The sequence below is a fragment of the Pseudorca crassidens genome, chromosome 3, assembly GCF_039906515.1.
Source record: "Pseudorca crassidens isolate mPseCra1 chromosome 3, mPseCra1.hap1, whole genome shotgun sequence".
Classification (NCBI taxonomy): Eukaryota; Metazoa; Chordata; class Mammalia; order Artiodactyla; family Delphinidae; genus Pseudorca; species Pseudorca crassidens.
Window position 1 is genome coordinate 166623889 of NC_090298.1, and position 24295 is coordinate 166648183.

The 24295-nt window shown below is 56.5% G+C and overlaps 2 protein-coding genes and 1 long non-coding RNA gene across 4 annotated transcripts; 2 read left to right on the top strand and 1 right to left on the bottom strand.

Moving 5' to 3' along the window:
• Positions 1-4387: 4387 nt before the first annotated feature.
• LOC137222535 (uncharacterized) lies at positions 4388-6576 on the bottom strand. Its single transcript, XR_010942485.1, has 3 exons — positions 6418-6576; positions 5342-5484; positions 4388-4774 (listed from the first exon to the last, which is right to left on the bottom strand). It is a non-coding gene; the product is annotated as an uncharacterized lncRNA (long non-coding RNA).
• A 269-nt stretch (positions 6577-6845) lies between these two features.
• TIMM44 (translocase of inner mitochondrial membrane 44) lies at positions 6846-21027 on the top strand. Of its 2 annotated transcripts, XM_067733921.1 has the most exons (13): positions 6846-6971; positions 8762-8863; positions 11643-11813; positions 12807-12887; positions 13610-13759; positions 14723-14862; positions 15157-15242; positions 15861-15953; positions 16050-16174; positions 17542-17592; positions 19323-19412; positions 20027-20137; positions 20450-21027. In XM_067733921.1, exons 1-13 carry the CDS (start codon positions 6888-6890, stop codon positions 20567-20569), a joined length of 1404 nt encoding a protein of 467 aa, XP_067590022.1. In that variant the 5' UTR covers positions 6846-6887; the 3' UTR covers positions 20570-21027. The 2 variants fall into 2 exon arrangements, with proteins under 2 accessions (XP_067590022.1, XP_067590023.1); XM_067733922.1 differs by lacking the exon at positions 20027-20137.
• A 572-nt stretch (positions 21028-21599) lies between these two features.
• On the top strand, positions 21600-23285 carry CTXN1 (cortexin 1). Its single transcript, XM_067733924.1, has 2 exons — positions 21600-21793; positions 22163-23285. The coding sequence occupies exon 2, from the start codon at positions 22183-22185 to the stop codon at positions 22429-22431; it is 249 nt and encodes an 82-aa protein (XP_067590025.1). The 5' UTR covers positions 21600-21793; positions 22163-22182; the 3' UTR covers positions 22432-23285.
• The last annotated feature ends 1010 nt before the right edge of the window (positions 23286-24295 follow it).

The following is a 24295-nucleotide window of genomic DNA, read 5'->3' on the forward strand; positions in this document are numbered from 1 at the left end:
AGTCAGCTGGGTAGAGGGGGCAGCAGAAGTGGGAAGGAGGCCAGACAGAAGTGAGACAGATGGCGGAGGCCCGTGGGCAGCAGAAGCTGGATGTGCGCAGGGGCTCTGAGCCTGAGGGGAGAGGTAGAGGATCTGTTGTCTGAGTTTGCATGGGCTGCCCTAACAGAGGACCACAGTCTGGGCAGCTTACACAACAGAAATTAATCTTCTCGCCGTTTTGGAAGCTGCAAGTCCACAGTCAAGGTGTCTGTAGGGTTGGTTTCTCCTGAGGCATCTCTGCTAGCCTTGCAGACAGCTGTCCTCTCCCTGTGTCTTTACATGGTCATCCCTCTGTGTGTGTCTGAGTCCTAATCTCCTCTTCTTATACGGACACCAGTCATACTGGCTTAGGTCCCACCCCAGTGACCTCATTTTACCGTAATTACCACCTCAAAGGCCCTCCCTCCAAACACACATCCTGAGGTCCTGGGGTTAGGACTTCAATACATGACTTTGGAGGGACACCACTCAGCCTATAACAGCTGGTGAGGGGGTCGTTGGGAGAAGGGGAGCAGGAAGGTTGGAGACAACAGATTCCTCTTAATAACGGAGTGCCTGCATCCCAGTCTGAGGCTGGAGGGACGGTTCAGTTCTGCCCATGAGGCCCAGCTGCAGGGTTAGATGCCCGTCCCCCCCCCACACTCAGGCTCCTTCCAGCCACAGAGGGCCTCCCTATGTGTGAAGCACTTGGCACCCTGCCTAGCCCAGGAAGAGCTCTACAAATCGTAGCTATTATTGTTCTAAGGGTTATTTGATCAGTGATATTAATTTCAGAAAAAAATATCAAGAACCTGATTACATAATGATTACCGTTACCATAAAATTGGAGCTGTGGCATTATTAAACCTAGAGCCTTCGTAACATACAATAATAAAATGGAAAAAAAATGTTAGGACTAGAAGACATTGACAGAGGCATTCATTGCGGCGAGAACTGAATGTCATCCTACTGAGTGCATAAAAAACAAGTAATTGATCCAGCAGTTGCCCCTGTTGGGATTTTTCCAAACGAGGTTAAAACTTACCAGCGCGCAAAAACCTGCACGTGGATGTTTACGGCAGCTTTATTCAAAATTACCAACCAAGACGTCCTTCAGCAGGTGAGTGGCTAAATAAACTGTGGTATATCTGGACAGCACTCAAAAGAAATGACCTACCCAGCCATGAAGACATGGAGGAAACTTAAAATGCACGTGACTAAGTGAAAGAAGCCCATCAGGAAAGGCTACATGATGTATGATTCCAACTCTATGACATTCTGGAAGAGGCAAACCTATGGAGACAGTAAAAAGATCAGTGGTTTCCAGGGGTTATGGGGCAGGGAGGGATGAATAGGCAGAGCCCAGAGGAGTTTTAGGACAATGAAATTATTGTCTGATACCGTGATGGTGGATACAGGTCATTGTTCATTTGTCCAAACCCACAGAATGTTCAACACCAAGAGTGAACCCTAATGTAAACCATGGACTCTGGGTGGCGATGATATGTCAGTGCAGGTTCATTGATTGTTACAAAGGCACCACTCTGGTGCCAATGTTGACAGTGGCGGGGAGGCTGTGTGGGGCGGCTGGGGGGCAGGGATTATATGGGAACTCCCTGGACTTTCTGCCCAATTTTGCTATGAGCCTAAAACTCTAAAAAACAAAGTTTTATGTTCCAAAAAAAAAAAACCCAACAGAAAACGAAGAATGGTCCCTAATTATTTTTTTTACGTTAATGCCTATATTGAGACTAGTAAAGCAAATACATTAAAATTATGCATCTATTCATTAAAAATAATGACACAGACACCATTTCCCCTATTAGCAATATCTTAGACTGGTAGGAGACATTTGTTACAATTAAGGAACTGATACCGATACATTATAATGAACTGAAGTCCATACTTTATTCAGATTTTCTCAGATTTCCCCTAATGTCCTTTTTCTGCCCCAGGTTCTGTTTGGTACAACTGTAACAAATAACGTTTGAGTCAGCCCTCAATCTTGGCCTCCCCAGGCCATAGAATCAAATTGCTCTAACACTTACAAAGAGTGTAGGTGGGGGGCAGCCTCTAACATAGCCTCCAGGACCCCCTACCTCCTATATTCACGCTCTGGTCTGATCCTGTCCCCTTGAGGGTGGGCAGGACCTAGTGAGTCCCTTTTAACTAACAGAATATGACAAATGTGGTGGGATGTCACAGCCAAGAGTTGGTTACAAAAGACTGTCTTGCTGGCCCTCTCTTGCACCCTCGGATGGGAGCCAACCGCCATAATGGAAGCAGAAACTGAAGAGGGTCACCAGGCAACAGTCAGTGGGAAGCGGAGGCCCTTCATCCATCAGCCAGCAAGGGACTGAATCCTGCCAACAGCCACGTGAGTGACCTTGGAGCAGAACCTTCCCCCAGTTGGGCCTAGCGGGGCAAACTTCCGGATGCTTCTCATCAAAGTGCCCCAGTACCTTTATAAAAGAGGCCCCAGAGAGATCCCTTGCCCCTTCCACCATGTGAGGACACACAGCGTTATTGAGGTACCATTGATATACACAAGCTGCACACATTCAGTGTATACAATTTGATGAGTTGGGGCATCTGCACACAGACCCCGTCGCCACCATCGAGGTGATGAGCACGTCCATCATTTCCAAAGTTTTCTATGTATCCCTTTGTTTTGTGTTTTGTGTGTGGCTTTTTGTTTGTTTGTTTGTTTTGAGGGGCGTGGGGAGGATGAGATCTACCCTCTTTTTTTTCACTTTCTTTTTGATTGATGTATAGTTGATGTACAATATCATATAAGTTACAGGTGTACAATATAGTGATTTACAATTTTTTTGTGTGTCAATCCCAAACTCGCTATCTATCCCTGCCCCCCACCCTTCCCCCCTAGTAACCACAAGTTCGTTCTCTAAGTCTGTGAGTCTGTTTCTGTTTTGTAAATAAGTTCATTTGTATCACTTTTTTTTAGATTCTGCATATAAGTGATATCATAGGATATCTCTCTTTCTCTGTCTTACTGAGATCTACCCTCTTAAGAAATGTTTTAAGTGCACAGTACAAGACTATTAACTGTAGGCACCAAGCTGGCTGTATGAGAGAGCTCTAGAATTCACGCATCTTGTGTATCTACCCCCAATCCCTGGCAACCACCATCCTACTCTCTGTTAAGCCGTTACATTTTGGGTAATTTGTTGCAGAGCAGTAGATGAATAATACAAAGAGTCTTTCTGTGATCATCTTAGCCCCAGATCTTGCCCTTCCAGGGACACCATGCACACACTGCCATGCACATACTCCCCATTGCCTTGGTCCATGTCCCACTCCTGGCCTTGCTGTTGACTGTGCCCAGCCCACTGTAACACACACTCACTGGACGGCATTGGGAAGGTTTCCAGGCAGCCTGGGGTTAGTCTACTGATCCGGGAGAACAGACTTGTCTTAGTCAGCTAGGGCGGCTATAACAAAACACCACACCCACTGGTGGCTTCAACAACAGACCATGATTTACTAGTATGCTTTGCAGGAACATGTAGATCGATCACAATCACCAATGACACACCAAGTCACAAGACGAAGCTGGTACGTCTGCAACTGAGGTCTTATCAGGGAGCTGAAATCACAAAGACCCCTTCCCTTTTACCTTTTTTTTGCCTTTAAGAAGACCTAAACAGACATTTCTCCAAAGAAGACAAATAGATGGCCAACAGGCACATGAAAAGATGCTCAACATCGCTAATTATTAGAGAAGTGGAAATCAAAACTACAATGAGATATCATCTCACACCAGTCAGAATGGCCATCATCAAAATATCTACAAACAATAAATGCTGGAGAGGGTGTGGAGAAAAGGGAACCCTCCTACACTTTGGTGGGAATGTAAATTGGTGCAGCCACTATGGAGAACAGTATAGAGGTTCCTTAAAAAACTAAAAATAGAGTTGCCATATGATCCAGCAATCCCACTCCTGGGCATACATCCAGGAAAGACAAAAGCTCTAATTTGAAAAGATACATGCACCTCAATGTTCAGAGCAGTACTATTTATAATAGCCAAGACACGGAGGCCACCTAAGTGCCCACCAACAGACGAATGGATAAAGAAGATGTGGTATACGTAATGGTATATATAATAAGTAATGGAATATTACTCAGTCATAAAAAAGAATGAAATAATGCCATTTGTAGCAACATGGAAGGGCCTAGAGAAAAGTTTACTAAGTGAAGCAAGTCAGAAAGAGAAAGACAAATACCATATGATGTCACTTATATGTGGAATCTAAAAAATAGTACAAATGAACTTATTTACAAAACAGAAACAGACTCACACACATAGAAAACAAACTTATGTTTACCAAAGGGGAAGGGGGGAGGGATAAATTGGGAGTATGGGATTAACAGATACACACCACTATATATAAAATAGATAAACAGCAAGGACCTACTGTATAGCACAGGGAACTATTTCCAATGTCTTGTAACAAACTATAATGGAAAAAAATGTTTTAAATCATTACACATATACATATATGTATATAATTGAATCACTTAGCTGTACACCTGAAAGTACCACAATACTGTAAATTAACTATACTTCAGTAAAAACAAAAACCTTGTGCCCACAGCCAGCCAGCAAGATGGATTTGAGATGAGTCTACGTCTCCCATCTTCCAGGTTGGTGCCTCTTCAACTAATTAACCTTTCTCTGCTCCAAAGTCCAGTGTTTCGGTTTGTTTGCCTCACTGTTCCTTGGGCACACAACCTTGAGTTTGACAACACATATATATTTGTTTGCATACATATGTTTGTTTGCATATACATAGAGAAAGAATGTTAAAGCAAGAGTAGCAAAATGAATCTAGGTGAAGGGTACATGAGTGTTCATTATAGTATTCTCGCAACTTTTTTGTAGCTTTGAAAATTTTCAAAATAAAAAGGTGGGAATAACACAAACCACCCTCACTCTACTCCATATGTCCCTCCAGCTGTCATCATTTCACCTTCTAAGCACGGCAAAGATTCCTTGGAGGCGTCTCTGTTCTCCCTCTCTATGTGGTGGTTAAACATTTAATAACTGGCCCTCCAAACAAACCAGAAAGCGACCGATCTGTAGTGTTTGTCAATTCCTAAATACTCCCACCATGGGAGTAAATACTCCCACCACAGCCAATTTCAGGCTATTAATGTGGTGTCATTAAAGACAAAATGCATAAGAGATGCACCGCATATAATATGGTATTTCCAGCCTACAGATGTGATATATGCAAATAACCTCAGTAGCAGAGATAGTAACATAATTAAGAAGTGCTGAGTTTTGAGTAGTTATTACCTTTGTTTTAATAAAATCCAGTTGATCGTAAGTTTATACAATCAATTTTTAAATAATGGCTGTGTTTAACAACTGGCCCCAAAATTCCTGAAAATTTGATAGTTGGCTCTTGCCAGGCAGTACAAGCTGGCTCCAGCACACCTCTGTAAAAAAAAAAGAAAAAATCTCAGCCTACTGAAACCTGGCTTCCACAGCCACCATTCAACCAAAACCCTCCAGCCTGTCTCCCCAGGGACCTCCTCCATATTACAAAATGAAAAGAACGATAGATAGAGCTCTGGCCTGGTCTGCCTTGCTTGAGTTCTCTGCAACATTTAGCACTGTTTACTCTACCTGCCTTTTCCAAGGCCCTCTAGGTCCTCTTCTGACCTGCTGACCAGTCCTTCCCAGTCTCCTTTAAGGGCTCTTCTTCCTCCATTTGACTATGGGGCTTTGATGTGCCCCTCTGACATACTTCCCCTGGGTGCCCTTGTCCAACTCCACGGTTTCAACTACAACTAAGAAGCCCAGACCTTTTTCTCAACAACAAACCTGTATATCCCAACCTCTTAACTAGTTTGCTCCTCTTGCAGTAAAGACATTTCAAACAAAGCCGAGTGGAAGCCCTCATCCCTTCTGTCACCTCGAGGTGGAGGTCCTGAGTTACAGGAAACGCAGATCTGTCCAATCCTGAAGCCAGGGAATGTATGTTGCCTCCCTTTCAAGTCCCATAGACCCTATCACAGTTTAGTAATGCAAAAGGTTTCAATAGGGCAAAGGCAACATACATTAACTCTCCCCGGGGTACCAGCCCACCACCCCTCCCCAGCCTCAGATTGCATGGCCATGTCAAGGTACCGTCACTTGGTGGCGGCATTCTCCAAATGGAAAATAGTATCTGGGTGCTGACATGACAGAGGCTTGAGCTTTTTCAGGGCCAAATGTATCAATTCACAATGAATCGATGGAGGGAGGAGTAGTCCACCCCCACCCAGGTCTCAGCTTCCCGTTCCTTTTCTGGACCAAAACCAACAGGCGCCTTCCCAAAGTGCTGTACAAAAGTGGGCTCATTCGCCCTTGCTCGTGAAGCAACTCACTTGCCCGTCTGTTGGTCACTGTCCATCATTGTCAGTGAGAGCCAGAGTCAGTGGCTTTCGGGCTGGTGCGTCGGTGTGGGTCGTTCTGTTTACCCGTTCTTCCGGCCACGCGAAACTCGAGTTGCCAATCGGAGAATCACAGCTCGCGACAGAATCCACACCCTCAGGCTCCGCCCCCCCGCTGTTTTATCCAACCATACGTCTCTGCCTCACAGGAGTACCCGCCCCCCAGGTCACATCCAGTCACAGTCCCCGCTCTTCCGAAATTCTGCCCTATCAGAGGCCTAGCTCTCTAGGAATCCCCGCCCACCATTAGGCCACGCCCCCATAGTGGATTTCCCTCCACGGCGCCGCCCTCCTTGGGAGCCCTGTCCAGTGATAGGCCTTTCCCTCCCACAAACCCCACCCACAGGTCTCGCTTTTCCCAGGCCCAGGCCGCACTAGGCCGACGCGGCGGATGACGCCATCGGATGACGCCGCGAGAAGGTCACACGGGATCTTACAGCATGGCGGCGGCGGCGGCGCTGCGGGGATGCTGGTGCCGCTGCCCGCGGGTGAGCAGAGTGCGAGGCCGGGGGGGCGGGCTTAGGGAGCTCCGGACCCGTGACCTCCAGGGCCTCGTTCTCCCCAGGCCTTTGACCCCTTCGGCTCTTCCCTGAGCTTGGCGAGAGGCTAGGAGTTTGGTCGCTGGGTCAGCCGAGGCCGGGGCGGGGGCCCCGGAGCGAGGCCTCGGAACGTGGGTCCCGAAGCAAGGCCGGAGGGCGGGGGCCGGGCGTGCCGGGCCGGGAGCGGATCGCCCCTCACTTCCTGGCTGACCCCATGTGTACCGAGGAGTGAATGGTGTCCGTGGTGCTCAGTGGAGAAAAAGTAGCGAGGAAAAGGCAAAAAACCGTGACAGTCACAGCTCACCTTTATATGCCACGTCCCCCTACCAGGAGCATTTCCTGCATCGCCCCTCTTAATCCTCTGAAAGTGTGGGAGGTAGTTGTCGCCCTGGCTAAGAGCCTGGGCTCATAGATGCCCTGGGGGTCAAGGCGTGTAAAGCGGCTTCAGAAAATAGTACTCACGTTGCAGCTGTTTGTCGCTGTTTCACAGGGTAGGAAGCTGGGAACTCAGAATTGTTAAGCAAGCCGCGCACGGTCTCAAGAGTTCAGTTGGGTGGCTGACCTGGTCCAAAGCTCAGGTCAGTCTGACGCCAGAGCCAGACTCTGGAGGAAGGAAAATATCTCCCAGGAATCTGAGTGTCAGGACAAAGAAGGTGTTTTTGACTCAGGACTGAGCTTTTTTTCCTGGGCTTGCTTGTCTTTTGAGGCAGGTTTTAAAGGTTGAATGTACACGTGTTTGGATTTGGGCACGTCCCAAGGAGAACCACCCTCAGGTTTGGTCCTGCTGGGGGATTTTTCTCCTCAGTGAGACAACCATCCACTTCTATTTCAGGCTGTTACTGAAGTCAGTGGCTCCAGGATCAATGGGTGTAGGCATTCAGAGGAGTAAAACAAGTTAGTTAAACTCCCAAGAGTTACTCTTGAGTAGCTATAGGAGAGTGTGGCATCTGTGTACGTTCGGGGTGTTGCTTAGAGTGACTGGAGACAGGAAGCATGGAATGGAGAGAGGAAGGGCCCAGGGGATGTGGAAATGGAAGAGTGGTTCCATCAGGTCATTGACATCAGTGTACCTCGCTCCGTGCTGGGTGCTAGGGTGTAGCGTTGAACAGGACCTGCATGGAGCTTCCCTCGTGGAGCTTTAAGTTCCTCATTTGGTAGGAGAAGAAATGCTTACCAAAGAGGTGCTGCACATGAGGTTAGCAGCATCTTTGCCCAGGTGACGCCCCTAAGTTGCTCTGCTCACATCTCAACCCTGGACCAGGACATGGTAGCTTTATTCCAGGGTTGTGCCTGGGACAAGTTAGCAGTGTTTACCCCTTGAAGCCCAGGCCTCTGGTCCTCCGAGGCTGGCAGAAGTAGGGTGGGCTGGTGAGAGAAGACTGCTTGCCACCAGCATCGAGTCTTAGCCTGCCCATTTTCAGACTAAGGTGTTCAGCTAGACTGGCATATTTAGCCTTTTTCCACCATAGGTTGGCATTTCCTAGGACCCATCGGTTTCCCCCACGTTCAGAGGCAGGAGGGTAGATATGGGCCCCGGAGGTGCAAATCGAGCGTTTTCTCTTTCCACCAGATTCCGCTGGCTTCTCAGAATTTGGGAAGATGGTCAAGCATCTAGCGTGGAGCAGACATGTGATAAAAATCGTGAAATGAGTCTCCGACAACCCCTGCTCTTTTGGCGTGGCCTGCTTCCTCATCACCCTCTAGTTTAAATGGATCTTTCTCTTTTCTCCCTCAATTAGAGATGCCTTGGAGGTGGAGTCCGTTTTCTCTCCAGCCACAACCTAGTGCCACTACCCCATGGTACCTATCAGATTCCCCGGCCGAGTGGAGAGCTGACCCTGGTGAGTGACTCAGGATACAAGCAAGCCGGCAGGAGGGGGAGGTGTGAAAATCAGACCTAGTTGACAGGAGAGAGGGCTGCAGGATGCTGTCCACACTGCTGGGGGTGTCTGATTGGCAGGCATTCCGCATCCAAGGTCTTCCGGAGTTACAGAGCCCAGTGGGCCTGGTCCTCTTGGTATCCCGGGAAGTGCTCGACACTGTTAGGGGTAGGGCTCCTGCCTCACACAAAGTAGCGTGTCTCAGCTCTGATGGCTAGAAGGGCATTCCTCTAACTGAGCTGAAATCCACCTCCCGGTGGCTCCCACGTGTGGGTCCTTCACCAAGCAAGGCTGTGCCCTCTGCTGGGTGACAGCCCTCTGGGCATTTGAGCAGAGTCACCCATCCATCTCCTGGAGCTGGGTTTCCCCAGGCCATATCTCCCTTCCTCTTTATGTTGTTCTTCACAGAGAGCATTTTCTAGAGCTTTTCTGCCCTCCCTGTCATGTCTCTTCACGTTTCTGTTGGTTCCTTACCACCATGGGGAAGAAAGCCTGAAATCTCACAGTCTCCAAATCCGCATGCTCAGGCAGCCCACACCCTCCCTTCCCTTCTGAGTCTCATCTCATCCTCTAGCCTCAGCATGCTTTATCTCCCGGATCCTGTCCTGGGGCTGTTGTGGGCTTGGGACATGCCCTTTGGTGCTTCCCCTTAGTTGTCCAGCCCCGCCCTCACCCCCAGTTTGCAGCCCTGGAGTGAGCCGTGGGGCTGCCGCGAGCTGGCGCAGTCCCTGACAGTCTTAGAACTTGGACTTCCCCTGGAGCAAGGCTGGTCAGGGCACATCTGGACCAGACAGCAGCCTGCTGTTGCCAGGCCGGGCCACCGCACCTGTGGGGCAGCACCCAGACTTGCTGCTGCTCTCCCTGGGGCTGGACAGGGACCGGGTAAGCAGTCGCCCCTGAAACTGGTAGGGTGAACCCCCAGCCGCTGCAGCGGACCCCGCACACCGGCAGGAGTGGTGGGAGCAGCTGAGCACATGCAGCTATTTCCCTGTGACTTACTGGCTCACAGTCAGTCTCTAAGCTTTCTCTTTCCCGAGCCTGCACGTAGTTACACAGGGGGCGAAGCAGGCATCTACAGCCGGCTGTGTCTGACCCAGAAGCCTGCGTCTCGGGTAGGGCAGTGCCTGGAGCAGGGCCTCAGGCTATCTTCTGGCCTCTGGGTGTGTTTGGTTGGGTTTTCCTGTGGGGATTGGAGGGGGGACGCTGAGCTCGGGCTCTCAGAGACTGTGATCCTGTGGGCCAAGAGAGGGAGGTTTGTGCCAGTCCCCAGGCCCTTGGGTGACATGTAAAGCCCAGCTGGGGACTCGGGAGTGGCCCCAAAGGAAGAAGTTACCCTGGGCCCAGAAGCCCCTGGAGTAGTGCCTGGGCCGGCTCTTTTGGGATAAGGGGCCACAGAGGCCTTTCAACTCTAGTCCTGGGACGAGGGTCCCTTTGGGTGTTGGCCTTTTCCTTGGGTGGGCGTGTGTGAGGCCCCATGAGGATTCCAGGCTGTGCCTGTTTCTCTCACCCCAGAGGGAGAAGGGGCCTGGCATTTTCTTTTGTTTTTTAATAGACTTTATTTTTTTGAGCAGTTTTAGTTTTACAGGGATATTGAGTGGAAAGTACAGGGCCTGCCCATCAACCTCCTGTCCCCCTCTCCTCCCGCCGGGCACGCAGTTTTCCTCCGGTTGTACATCTTGCAGTTAGGGCGGTACATTTGTTAAAACTGATGAGCCAATATTGACACATTATTGTTGACTTTAGTCTGTGGTTGACATTGGGTTCACTTTCTGTGTTGTACATTTTATGGGTTTGAACAAATGTATAACGTATCTACCGTTAACAGTATGGTTACAGAGTAGTTTCATTGCGGTGAAAATCCTCTGTGCTCTGTCTGTCCACCCTCCCTCCCCTCCTCCAGCCCCTGGCAACCACCAGCCTTTTCCTTGTCTTCATAGTTTCACCTTTTCCAGGATCTTAGAGTTGGAATCCTACAGCCTGTGGCCTTTGCAGATTGGCCTCCCTCCTTTAGTGATATGCCCTTAAGGTTCCTCCGCATCTTGTTTTATTGCGATGTAATTGACATAACATGTCATGTGACTCCTGTATTTTTTTCATGGCTTGATAACTCATTTCTTTTTCTTTCTTTTCTTTTTTTTTTTTTTGCGGTACGTGGGCCTCTCACCGTTGTGGCCTCTCCCGTTGCGGAGCACAGGCTCCGAACGCGTAGGCTCAGCGGCCATGGCTCACGGGCCCAGCCGCTCCGCGGCACGTGGGATCCTCCCAGACCGGGGCACGAACCCGTGTCCCCTGCATCAGCAGGCGGACTCTCAACCACTGCGCCACCAGGGAAGCCCAACTCATTTCTTTTTCTTGCTGAATATCTTGTCCCACAGTTTACGCCTGGTGGCTTTTTACTTTGTCTGTTATCTCTTCTAAAAGAGATAACTATTCATTGTGGGGTTTTTTTGCCTTTTGTTTTGCTTTGTTTTGTTTTCGTTGTTGTTTTTGTCTGCACCGAGCAGCCTGCAGGATCCTAGTGCCCCGACCAGGGATTGAACCCGGACTCTCAGCAGTGAAAGCGCAGAGTCCTAACCACTGGGCTGCCAGGGAAGTCCCAAATATTGTTTTTATTTATTTTTAATTTTTTATTTATTTATGTATTTTTGGCCACGCCGTGCGGCTTGTATTCATTGTTAAACCTGTATCAACAGAAAGGAGAAAATGAAAACATTCTTCCTTCCTTTTACATTCTTTCTAGTCCAGATCCTATTCTTCTGGAAACAGGAAAGGCTTTCTCTCCGGCTTGCTAGATAATATCAAACAAGAGTTAGCCAAAAACAAAGAAATGAAAGAAAGTATAAAAAAGTTCCGAGATGAGGCCCGGAAGCTGGAAGAATCCGATGCGCTCCAGGAAGCCAGGAGGAAATACGTGAGTCCCCTTTGCTCTGAGTCTCCCTGGGCAGTCACACCTGCTCTCAGAGCCAGGAGTTCCCTCCCAGTGCAGTGCTGGGGCGGCCGCGGAGTGAGGGGACAGGAGCAGGCCCCCAGCCTTCCAGTTCAGCCGTGAGACTGCAGCCTTCTCTACACACGGCCCAGCAGCACTGACGGGGTTTCAGAGCCCTCTCGACCTGCTGCGTCAGAATCTGCATCTCCACGGGTCCCTCGGGCACTAGGTTTGAGATACGCTGCTCCTGAGGGCCTCTGACTGAAATGGGTAGAAAGTGAGTTGCGGGGCTGGTGTAATCATTATATTAATCACTGCCGCCGTCTCTCACGGAGCAGCTGCCAGGCGCCCGCCAGCGCATGGGCTTGGCGCCCTTTATTTGTCTGCCCTTGAGGGCTCTGCCCGGCGGCACCCCCATCTCACCTGTGGGCAGCTGAGCCTGGGGTTGTGGGCATTTGCCCCAGGCCCCTCGGGGGTTTTGTTCTGTTGGCGCCCCTCCCAGGCCATGGGCGACGCCTGTACCCCTGAGTCTCCCCAAGTCACTCACTTGTATGTAACTACCTGTGAGGGATCCGACCCTGCGGGAGATGGCCCTTCCTTTTCATTAAGGAAGAGGAGTGAGCCGAGGTATCGTCTGGGGGCAGCGCAGGCCGAGCTTGGGGCCGGGTGATGGGGAGGGGGCAGAGCCAGGCAGGATGACGCTGAGAATGCCCCGCCCCGCCCCCAATATATCACTGGTGAGCATATGGGCAAGATCACCCCCTGCCGCCCAGAGACAGATGCGGGGCCTGGGGCCCTGTGCTCAGGAGGTCCCTGTCCCAGCCTACAGCCAGGGACCCTGGGGGGCCGGGAGGGGCCGGGTGGACAGGCTGAGGGGGTGGAAGAACGGGGTGTGTCTGGGGAGGAAGGAAGGGACTTCTGAGAAAACGCTTCTTTAGACTGTGTCGCAACACAAAGATCCAACATCCTTTACCCTAGAGAACCATTGAATCAGAAACCATGCGGACGGGCGAGGTGATCAGGAAGAAGCTGGGGGAGATCACCGGCACCGTGAAGGAGGTAATGGCCTCCGGACCCCCAAGGCCCCTGACCGCCCCCGGAGCCCATCTGTTCCTCACCTCTGGCGGAGGAGCCGGGGAGCAATGCTGGGGGCAGCCGGGGGTGAGCAGGCGGGGGAGGCTGCCCGGTCGGGAGGCTTCCGGAATCAAAGTGCAGGATGCCTTTGGGAAGGAGGGAGAGCTCAGACTAACCCACTGGCCTGCGAGTCACCACTTAGGTTAGAAGCCTCTGGACTACAAGCAAGAACAGGAGGGTGAAAGGAGGACGCTTTTCTTCCTGACTTAGGCTAGAAGGAAGCTGGGACCCTGCACGCCCCGCCCCCCACCCCGGGAGGGTGGAGGTGGGGGTGAGACTCCTAGAGGGCCTGGGAGACTTTCTTTTTGTTGCTTCTCCTGGGCTGGAGAGAGGGGCAGGGCTTTACCTCGAGGCCAGCCCAGCGCGCTGGACACGCCTACCTCCCCTTCGTGTCCTGACCCCGGGGCTGCTGCTCCTGTGCTGTCCTTCCTGCATGTTCCAGGCCGGAGCCCTAGGGTCCAGCGCCCCAGAAATCGTAGGCATCCTTCTGGGGCATGTGCACCCCAGTCTCGGCTCCATGAGCCAGAATGGGCTCAGGACACCTGCTCCCGCCCTCTGGAGGCCGGGTCTGCTGTTAGCTCGGGGGGAGCTCCTGCAGGCCCCCACCGGGTGCCACGCCAACACCTCCCTCTTCTCTGTCTCAGTAGAGTCTTGACGAAGTCAGTAAAAGTGACCTTGGCCGGAAAATCAAGGAGGGTGTGGAAGAAGCAGCCAAGACCGCCAAGCAGTCGGCTGAGTCTGTGTCCAAAGGTGGGGAGAAGCTTGGCAGGACCGCCGCCTTCAAAGCCCTCTCCCAGGTGAGCTGGGCTGGGGCTTGTGCCCGCGGGCGCTCTGGGCTCAGCCCCGAGAGACCTCACCGAGGGCTGCAGGGACACCAGGCCTCAGCCCCTCCTGGCTGAGCAGCCTCGGGCAAGTCAGAGCCCCTAGGGAGCTACACATAACCCGATGTCAGCTGCTGACACCCTTAGCTCACATCCAGAGACTGTCAGGCTCTGGGTCACTTGAGGTCCTGAATTCATTCCGTAAATATCACTTACCACACGCTGGGCCCTCTACTGGCCATGGGGCCTCAGGAGAGAAGGTCCGAGTTCTTGCTCTCAAAGGATCCTGGGACAGGAATAGGGACAGGGAAGGGGCAGGCAGTTCCAAGTAACACATGACAGGAACGCTCGGGGAAGGCGCCGGGCCAGGGGAGCGGGCATCACCGGCTCGGGGCGCCCCACGCAGCTAGGTGTGGCCAGAGTGGCTGCAGGGACATCAGAGGGTCCTAGAGGCTGTGCAGGGGAGTTTAGGTTCATCCTGAAAGCACAGCCTCCCAGTGAGGATTCCGGCAGCAGCTCAGAGGAGGCCGGAGAGTGTCTTGGGTGATGGAGCCAGGAGGGAAATGGGCTCCAGAGGTTTGCGGAGGTGGGATCCAGAGGCTGGGTCAGCTCGGATGGAGGTGGTGGGGCAGAGGCAGCCTCTCAGGACGCCTGTCCGGTTTCTGGTCCATGTGAAGGAAGTTTCCAGCGAGAGTGTGGAATCGGCCTCAGAATGTGAGGGTCATCTGGGGGCAGCTCTTGGCGGGGGGCAGGTGGGGGCAGAAGTCAGAGCTGGGGTCTCCCCTCTGCCTCCCCACGAGGCTTGGGCGTGTCCTTGCCCTGCACCTGCGAGTCACATGACCTTGAGACCTGGGAGGCATGGCCCCGGGGTGGGTCCACAGCTGCTGGTCTGGGGTGTTGGGGAGCCCCAGCTCCCACATGGCCGGCTGTGCTCTGCAGGGTGTGGAGTCCGTCAAGAAGGAGATCGACGAGAGTGTCCTGGGGCAGACCGGGCCCTACAGGCGGCCCGAGCGGCTCAGGAAAAGGAAAGAGTTCTCGGGAGAGAAATTCAAGGAAGAGAAAGTGTTTGAGGCCAATGAGTAGGTACCAGACCTGCCAAGGGGCCCACCTCTCACCACCTCCCTTTGCAGCACCTGCACTGCTGTCCATTTCCCAGGACCCACAGAGGGTTCCTACCCAAGTCAGTTTGTGGGGTTTCTTTCTGCTCGAGGTTCCCAGGCACCCTGAGAGAACCGGGAGGGGAAGGGTAGGGTGGCAGGAATGGGGAAGGAGAAGGCAAGAGGCCGGGGTCATCACACCGTCCTGCTGCCCCCTCTTGCCATGAGCGGAGCGGCTCCCGGGCTGCGCTCACTGGCTTCCCTGATCTTCCCCAGGGAGGCCCTGGGGGTCGTGCTGCACAAGGACTCCAAGTGGTATCAGCAGTGGAAGGACTTCAGGGACAACAACGTGGTGTTTAATCGTGAGTGTTCCCATCTCAGAGAATTGCCTGACAGCAGGCTGGTGACGGACACTTACCAAGTGCTCCCCGAGGGCCGGGCACAAGACAGGAGGAGGCCGGGGTCAGAGAGGACCAGTCACTCCCACAGGGTTGCCCAGCGAGTGAGCAGCGGAGCGCAGGCCTCAGGCGGCCTGAGGGGGAGCACCCAGTACCTCTCGGGCGGCGGGCTACTGCCGTCAGGGCTGAGCCACCACCTTGGCTGGAGCCAGTGTCGTGAGGCAGCCAGGTGCACGCGCCAGCCACCCCCCATGTGAACTTGGCCTCGACACACCCCCTCACGGGCCAGGAGCCAGCTCAAGGCCCAGAGCTCTCTGCTCAGTCTGGGGCACGTGGCTTCCCAGGCGCTGACAGGGAGCCCTGGCCCTCCTCAAATGAGGATGTCCAGAGGCCTGTGTTCCCTCAGTAGCGAAAGCCGCAGCCAGCAGGGGTGGCGCCCGGCGTTCACTCGCCTCCCCTCAGCCCCTGGCGGAGGGGTCTCTGCAGCCTCCCAGGGTCGGCCAGCAGGCTCGGAGGGGGCTGCGATGGAGTGGGTGTGTCTCTCCGGAAGGGGCCCATGACCCCATCCGCCACCCCCGACAGGGTTCTTCGAGATGAAGATGAAGTATGACGAAAGCGACAACGCTTTCATCCGGGCGTCCCGCCTGCTGACAGACAAGGTCACAGACTTGCTGGGTGAGTGGGCTGCCCCGGGACCGTCCCCCCACAGCCCGAGCCGGCGGTGGGAGGAGGTCCCGGGCCCTCACCCCACTCCTGGCTCGGCTGCCCCAGGGGGCCTGTTCTCGAAGACGGAGATGTCGGAGGTGCTCACGGAGATCCTGCGGGTGGACCCCGCCTTCGACAAGGACCGCTTTCTGCAGCAGTGTGAGAACGACATCATCCCCAACGTCCTGGAGGTGGGTGTGCGGCTGGCAGGGCCGCGGCCCTGTGGAGAGTTCTGGCAGGGCCGCTTGGCTGTGGACAGGGCTTCTGAGCGGAGAGGTGGCTCCAGTGTTGACAGAGGCCTGAGCACCCCACACGCCCAGCCCTTGTTAGTCGAGCAGCTCGAGAAAGCCAGGCCGCTGTGGTCTCCTGCAGCCCCCGCTGGTCCCTGGGCCGGTGCCCTGACCATTCTTGCCTCGCCCACAGGGTGTGTCTGCCCCAGGGACTGAGTTTCTCACCCACTGGAGCCTGGAGCCCCGTGGCTTGTTTCCCTCGAGCTCTCTTCCTGAAGTTGTTCCCTTGAAGCTGCCAGGGGCCAGGTGTTTGTCTCCCAGAGGCCAGGGGCCTTTCAGGAGTTGGGAGAAGCCGGCTGCTGCTTCAAGGGTGCGGGGGCAGCGCATGACTCAGGGCAGGGAGGCGGGACCAGCACAGCAGCCCAGGGGCCTTTCCTCTCTGGGAGCCCTGAAGCTCATCTTCTGGTCTTCTCGCCTCTCCTTTTGGCACATAAACAAGGAGGAGGCGACCTGCTCAAGGTCACCCTCCTCGAGGCCCCCCCGCCCCAAGCTGGGGCTGGAGCCTCGGCATCCTGCAGCCCAGCCAAGCCAGGGGCTGTTGGCGCGGCCTTAGTGGGGCCGCAGGCAGCCCGTCCAGCCCCGTGAGGATGTCCGTCCCTTCCTCCCGCGCCACGTCTGCCTGGCCCCCTCTCCCGCCTCCGAGTTCCCAGATCCCTCACGACACTCGGCGGGGTTGGGAGGAGGTGAAACTGTAGCATTTCCCCAAAGCAGCAGCCCAAGCACGGGCAGAATCTTCTGGGCTGAGATTATCTCAGCCCCCAGATTCCCTGTGGTTTCCCACCAGCATCTCACCACCCCACTCCCCCCAAAACCCACCCTCTCCCTCACCAGATCCAGCCCTGTCTCTGGGTTCCTGTGGAAGCTTCTCTCATTGCACCCTGGGAACCCTCCCCTGCACTCCCCCTCTGCCCCGTCCCGCGTGGACCTGGCTGCCTAAGGCTTCTTCGTCCCCAGGGGAGGTAGAATGCCCTGCCTGGCCTCCTTGGGTTGGTTTCCCGGCCAGGGCGAGAGCCCGAAACGCTGCCACCTTCCTTTTCCTTCCAGCAGGCCGCTGGGACCCAGCCTGGGCTGCCCCGTTGTCACTTGCGGGGGCTCTGCTCCCACTGCTGCAGCCTAGCCCAGTCTCCCTTCCCCAGACTAGGACCCGGAGGCTGGGGCCGGGGGTCTGCAGAGGAAAGGTTCTAACTGGAGAGTATTCTCCAGAGTTTACCTGCCTCAAAAGCCCACTCTCATTCTCACACTTTTTTTTTTTGTCTTTCCCTTTTTAGGCCATGATTTCTGGAGAGCTCGACATTCTCAAAGACTGGTGCTATGAAGCTGTAAGTGCTTGCTTGCTTCCCCCCCCATTCAGGCCTCAGAAGAAATCACAGTTCAGAGGAGATCTGCTTGGGTGGCTCAGTCCGAGAAGGGCTGAGATGTCAGGGGCGGGGGTGGCTACAGGCTGGGGGCCCAGGGGTCAGGGGGTGGGCAGAAAGGGACGGCGGATAACTTGGAGGGTGCATTCGATGTTCCCTCAGTGCACGGGGGTGGTGGGTGCTGGCGGGCAAGTGGGGTTTGAGGCCCCACAGCCTCCCTTCCCTGGGCCGGAGTTACATCATCGGGCTCATCTCATGGGGGTCGTGAGGACGCTTTGGGGACACAAGGGCAGCGCTCCAGCACATGCAGCGCTGGATGTATTCATTAGCTGTTCTCATTGCAAGATCCTCAAACACATCCAAACAGACATTGATAGATTCCCACCTGGGAAGAGCCGCGTGTCCTGACGAGGCCCGGCTGCTTCCTGGAGTCCGGGCTCTGGGCCCCGGGCCACAGGCCGCGCCGGGCTGCATGGCGGCAGCTCAGGCGTCCTTGGGAGCATGCTGTCTGCACTGCCCCTTCCTGGCAGCCTCCCCGTCCTCGTCATCAGGCCACCTCACCCCACCCTGCTCACTCCCTGACCTGTGTCTTCACAGCATTTGTTCCCCCCGTCCCTCCCCCACCAGCTCCTTACTGAGCAATCCAGAGTCTCTTGGCTGATTTATTCTGTACCCAGCTCACAAACAACTTGAAAAAGCAGAGGAGAAGATGTCAGCTTTCCTTGTTAAATACTCCCCTGCACGGTGACTAATCCAGCGGGCATTTATGAGTGGTTTGGTTTTTGTTGTTGTTGTTTTGGTTTTTTTTTTACTTTGGGACCATTAGGATGTAGCTGGTTATCTTTGCCAGCAAGGTGCTGCTGGTGCCCCTGGAAGCGCAGCTGAAGTTGCAGCCGCTCACACAGGGGTGTTTTGAAAGTGTCATCTTTAAGAAACCACACAAGATGGGCGCTTTTTTTTCACTTGGTGGATCAGTTACTTCCATAAAGAGTGAATGCTGTTGGAATGTCTTCTGTCATGGTTGCTTGTTGAGATATAAAGCTGCTGGCTGCTGTGTCCTGGGCTTGGGAGCAGGCACAAGAGGGTTAGGGTGTCATTTGGGGCACCACTGCCCCCGTAAGAGGAAGAGGCTGCCAGTGGCCGAGACCCGCCCACAGGGGCTGGTCAGTGACAAGGCAGTAGACCCAGGCAGTTCACCCCAGAGCAGCCGCGGGGTAGGATGAATCCTAGAAAAAGCGTTTGGTTCCAGGCCAAGATTCACAGTGAGGTGAACATGGGAATGTTCAGGGTCAGCCAGAGAGGCCTCGACTTACCTCTGGGAGTGTATTCCAGATCGCGTTCCCGGAGAACTAACCAGACTCACTGATTAATACCGCTTTCGATAACGTTGATACGGTGCTGTCCTTATAATGAGAGGGCAGTGTGTGATTCGAGCCAGCCAACGGGTGGCACCAGCCTCCCTGCTTGGACCCATGCTCCTGGCATCTGCCACTCCTGGTGCCGCACACCCAGGAGCCGGGAGCCATTTCTGGAAGGTACAAGAGCTGAAAGCCTGAAACCCCATGGTGAGCTCGCCCACAGGGAGCTTCCCGAGACACCGCAACAGCCCCCGGCTCCCCTGCGGTGCAGTGCCTTGGCCTGGGTCGCACGCACAGGTGGGCGGCCATACGGTTGTGTCTGGCTTCTTGTTGCAGACCTACAGCCAGTTGGCCCACCCGATCCAGCAGGCCAAGGCGCTGGGCCTCCAGTTCCACTCCCGCATCCTGGACATCGACAACATCGACGTGAGTGCCTCTTCTGGGGGCCCAGGTGGACCCCAGGGTGGGCAGGGGTGCTTCTCTGAATTGCGCTCAGCTGGGAGGGTTGAGCTCCCCCTCCCTGGAGGAGTTCCAGTGCTTGGATTAAGTGACCTCCAGCGTCCCTTTCAGTGGAAGGTTTCCACAGTCTTGCTGTCGGGAATTCTCAGGCAAGTGGTGGCCCAGAGGGTGCTGTTGCCCAGACCCAGGGTCCCCTGAGGCCCCTGAAGCCAGGGCTATCTCTGCACCTTCACTGAGGAGGCTTTGTCAGGACCGCTCAGGTCCCCCACTGGTCTGCTCTGCCACGATCCCCTCGATTTCCTCCCCGTGGGGAGCTGAAGGCACACCCACCACACGTGTGCGCGAGACAGCCGGCTCCGAGAGGCCATTACACGCCTGCACAGCCTCAGTCCGCGGAGCCTGTGTGGGTCCTCAGTGGTTCACGTTCTTCCTCACAATTGAGAAGTGCCCGCCCGGAAACGGGCCAGTGGCAGGTGGCAGCCCTGGAGTGCAGAAGCAGGGGTCTGCACCTGGAGGGGGGAGCGGCAGCGAAGGGGCTGGGGACCATTCTCAGGCCTGCCTGCCCTGTCGTGCCCCTGCAGTTGGCCATGGGCAAGATGATGGAGCAGGGCCCTGTGCTGATCATCACCTTCCAGGCCCAGCTGGTGATGGTGATCAAGAATCCCAAAGGCGAGGTGGTCGAGGGTGACCCGGTGAGTGAGCGGGGGAGGGGATGGGGCGGGAACACGCAGTGAGGCCAGTTGAGAGTCAGGAGTTGCGGCGTGGCAGGGCAGCACCTCGAGCTGGGCCTGGTGGAGGGTAGCTGATCTCTCCAGTTTGACCAAGTCCTGAGTTACAGCCTCTGTTCCTGCCTCTGCTCTGGACCCCAGACCCCGCAGCACCACTCCCTGGTCCCTCCCAGTGCCCTGAGCTGGCAGTGTCTCTCTCCGTGCCCTGCGCTCGTCCTGGAGTGGGTGCCGAGCTCGCACCCTGCCTTTAGCCCTCACCCTTCCCCGATTCTGCAGGACAAGGTACTGCGAATGCTGTGCGTGTGGGCTCTCTGCCGAGACCAGGGCGAGCTCAACCCCTATGCGGCCTGGCGGCTCTTGGACATCTCCGCTTCCAGCACAGAGCAGGTCCTCTGAGCGCAGCAGCCACGAGTGGGGCCTCGGGGCTGGATCGTCACTGCAGACACACGGGGGACTGGTGTCCACCTGCAGCAACTAGACCTCTGGGGACAAGACTGTCAGCTGTGCCCCCGCCGTGCCAGGACTGCTGCAGAGCTAGCGGGATGCGGCGGGGAAGGGAGGGGCTGCTGTGCACAACGCCAGCCCCAGCACCGCCCCTCTGCCCCATGGGGGCTGCTTGGGCCGTGGGCACCCAGGCTACGGGCAGTGCCCAGAGGCCCCCAGCCCAGGGGTACCCTCCCAGGACCCAGTGGTACCCTCCCAGGACCCAGTGGTGCGGCCTGGGCCCACTGGCCACATCAGCCAGGCCGTTTCAGCCTTTTTTTTTTTTTTTTTTTTTTAACAGTGCCCTTATTATTATCCTATACATATGCAGAGATTTGGAAATAATAAAACACCAAAGTGCAGGAGAGCAACCTGGGTAGTCCAAGGTGTCTGTCACTGGGGTGGGGGGAGCTGGGACTGGGAGTGGGCAGCCCAGTGGTCATGGGGCGGCGGTCGTGGTCACTGAAGGAACTCTAACAGAAGAGGGGGAGGACTCACCTGGACGGGACCCTGCCCACCCTATGTTGTCGGGCGGGGGGAGGGGGGGGAGGAAGGAGACTGGAAAAGCTACGGAGGTTTTTAGTGACCTGGCTGGGGTTGCTTGAGGGTTGGGGTCCCCGAGGCTGGAGGACCTTAAGCGCCTGTATGAGTTTTAGGGGCACTGGGATCCCCCAAACAGGGAGTGTGAGGGGTCGGTTGCAGAGGAGAATGGGGCTGTGGGAGCTTAAGTCGGGCTGGGTGGTTTTGGGGGGGTGCCTGTGGGGGTGGGGGGTGCCTGTGGGGGTGGGAGGGCGAGGCCCTCGGTGCTCATGGTTCTTTGGGGCCGGTGGTCTCCCCGGCGCCTCTGGGCGGGGCCCGGTTCTCCCGGAGGACGGGGCGGGGTCGCGGGCCCGAGCGCCGCTCCCTGCGTAGTCTCCGCCCCCCGCGGCGGCCCCGCCCCCGTCGCCATGGGAACAGCCGCGGCGGCCCGGCTGGCGCGGAGCTCGCCTGCCTCGGTCTCCGCCGCTCCAGGGGCGGGTGGGGTGGGCAGAGTCCGGGCCGCCGCCGCGGCCACCGGGGAGAGACCAGGAGCGGGTGCGGGTCCCGGAAGAGAGCGCGGCTGCCGGCCGCTTGGTCCCGGTCCCGGTCGAGGCCAGGGTGAGGGGCGCGGCGGGGCGGGGGCGGGGGCGGTGGGGGAGGGGGGTCCCCAGGACGCAAGAACAAAGGGAGCGGGGTGGGGGAACCGGGTCTCGCCCCCCACCACGCAGCCCGGGCCGCGCGTTCGCACCTGTTGTGCGCGGGCCGGCCGGGTCGGGGTTTCCTCTCCTTGCTCTTAGCGTCCCCACCTGCGCGCACGCCCGGAGTTGGGTGCCCGCGGGCCAGGCATGGGCGTAGCCAGGGGACAAAGGCGCGGGCGGGGGCTGGGGCTCGGCAGGGTGTGGGGGGGGGCGGCGGGTGGGGACGACGCGGGGGCGCGGGAAGGCGCAGCTTCATCCCTGCCTCACGGGCGGGCCCCCTCCTCCGCAGGGCGCGCGGCGATGTGAGCCATGAGCGCGACGTGGACGCTGTCCCCCGAGCCGCTGCCGCCATCGACGGGGCCCCCGGTAGGCGCGGGCCTGGACGCGGAGCAGCGCACCGTGTTCGCCTTCGTGCTGTGCCTGCTCGTGGTGCTGGTGCTGCTGATGGTTCGCTGCGTGCGTATCCTGCTCGACCCCTACAGCCGCATGCCCGCCTCGTCCTGGACAGACCACAAGGAGGCGCTCGAGCGCGGGCAGTTCGACTACGCGCTGGTCTGAGCGGTGCGGCGCCCTCGGCCGGCCCTCCGCGGGGTCTCTCTCCCGGGGCCGATCCGACGGTGCGCCGCCGGGCCTGGACCGCGCTCAGGATCCTGCCCCCGAGCCCGCAGCCCGAGGGGGGAGGGCGTCAGTATAAGTCCAACCCCTCCCCCCTCACACCCCTCCCATCTTCCCTCCTGGCCAGGCCGGAGCCCCACTTCGTGCCTTTATCCCGCCCTGTCCTCTCTCCGTAACTCACCGGCCCGGCTGGCCCCCGACTCTAAAGCCTGGGTGGGAAGAGGACGCCCGCCCCTCCGCCCCCAGCGTGTAGGTGGCTCTGCTACTGCCCTGCCGCCGAGCATGAGTGTCATGTCCGCTCCCGGGTTCGGGGACCCCCGTGTCCCTTCCCCTCCCTCCCCTGTCCTCTGGCCATCCTCACTCCCCCGCCGCCCGCCCCCGCCAAGTGTTGAGCCCCTCCTCGGGCTCCGGGCCTGCGGGCTCTCCTGGGCCCATGAGGTGGACGCTGCATACCAATATGACCTGCGGGGCCTGCTCCGGAGACAGTGACTGAAGAGCGACAATGGCTGCTGTGTCCAGGATGCGAGGCTTCTTCCATGGGGGGGAGAGGGCAGACAGGCTCCCTCCCGCCCCCAAACCAGGCCCCAGTTCAGGTCAGCGCGCCCCTCCCTCTGTCACCACCTCCACCCCTCATTGGCCCTCCTGCCACCTCCCCCTGGTTCCTCCTGCAACCCCCCCCCCCAGGCTCTCCCCTTGCTTTCTCACTCCTTCCTGCCTCTGAGCCCATGGTATTAATAAAAGCTGTTATTGAGCGCTTACTGCATGCCAAGCAGCGTGCTGAGGTAGCTCCTCCTGTACTTGGTCTGTTCTCTTTTCAGGACCCTGTTAGCATTCTCATTCTACAGGCCGGGGGACTCGGGTCCAGGCAGGTTGAGTGACCTGCCTATAGCTGGCTTCTAGCCAGGCTAGAATTTGAACCCAGGGCTGACTTCTGCACACTCTTAACAGCTGCCCAGGGCTGCGAAACACCCAGATGTACACTCTGGGGGACCGAGGCATAATTCATCCCCCTCGCTCCAGGAACAGCCAGGACCACCCTTCTTTCCCTTGACTTGAGGAGACTCTGGGGGCTGTGGAATGGACTTGGGCTAGTAGGGAGCCTGGATGGGGTGCCCTCAGCCAGCCCTGGAGGTTGTCTCCAAGAACTGGCACGGCCTTCTGGTACTGTGACCACACCCGCAGCCCCAAACCTCTCTGGCCTGGTCCCTCTGTCCCACCATCAGCATGTGCACTTTGGACACCAAGGGGCTGGTGCTGTGAGTCCTTGGGCATGGAGTGGGCTGGCTCCGCTCCACGGCCCGCCTGCGAGATGTGTTGTGCGCCCCCCGGGGGGGCCGTGTGCAGTGTGTGTGGGGAGAGACGAGCGTGGCTATAAAAGGAAGGCTGTGTGAATGCACAGGCTCTGCGAACAGAAAATTCACTGGCTCTCAGAGGACTGGTTCGATTTGGGGGAAGGTGGTGCCGTAGGAGGACACCCGGTTCCCTCACCCGGCCCTCACCAACCTGCCCCTGAATCCACACGCTCATCGAGGCTGAGGGAGGGGGGCCCCAAGCAGGGAGACCTGGCAGCACCTCTGGGACTTGGAGACCTTGGGTCACGGCCAGGACCCCAGCCCCCTCCTCCACCCAGCTCTGCCCCCCCTTTCCTGCTCCTAAGGCCCCTCCAGCTCTCCCTCCCTCCCCCACTTGCTTCCCCAAGGCTACCTCAGGGACTCACTCCCCTCCCTCCAACTTCCTGCCACATGGGCAGCCCACCTTTAACCCTCCGGTGGTCAGGAGTCCAGCTCCCCCGACCTGGCCACCCTCA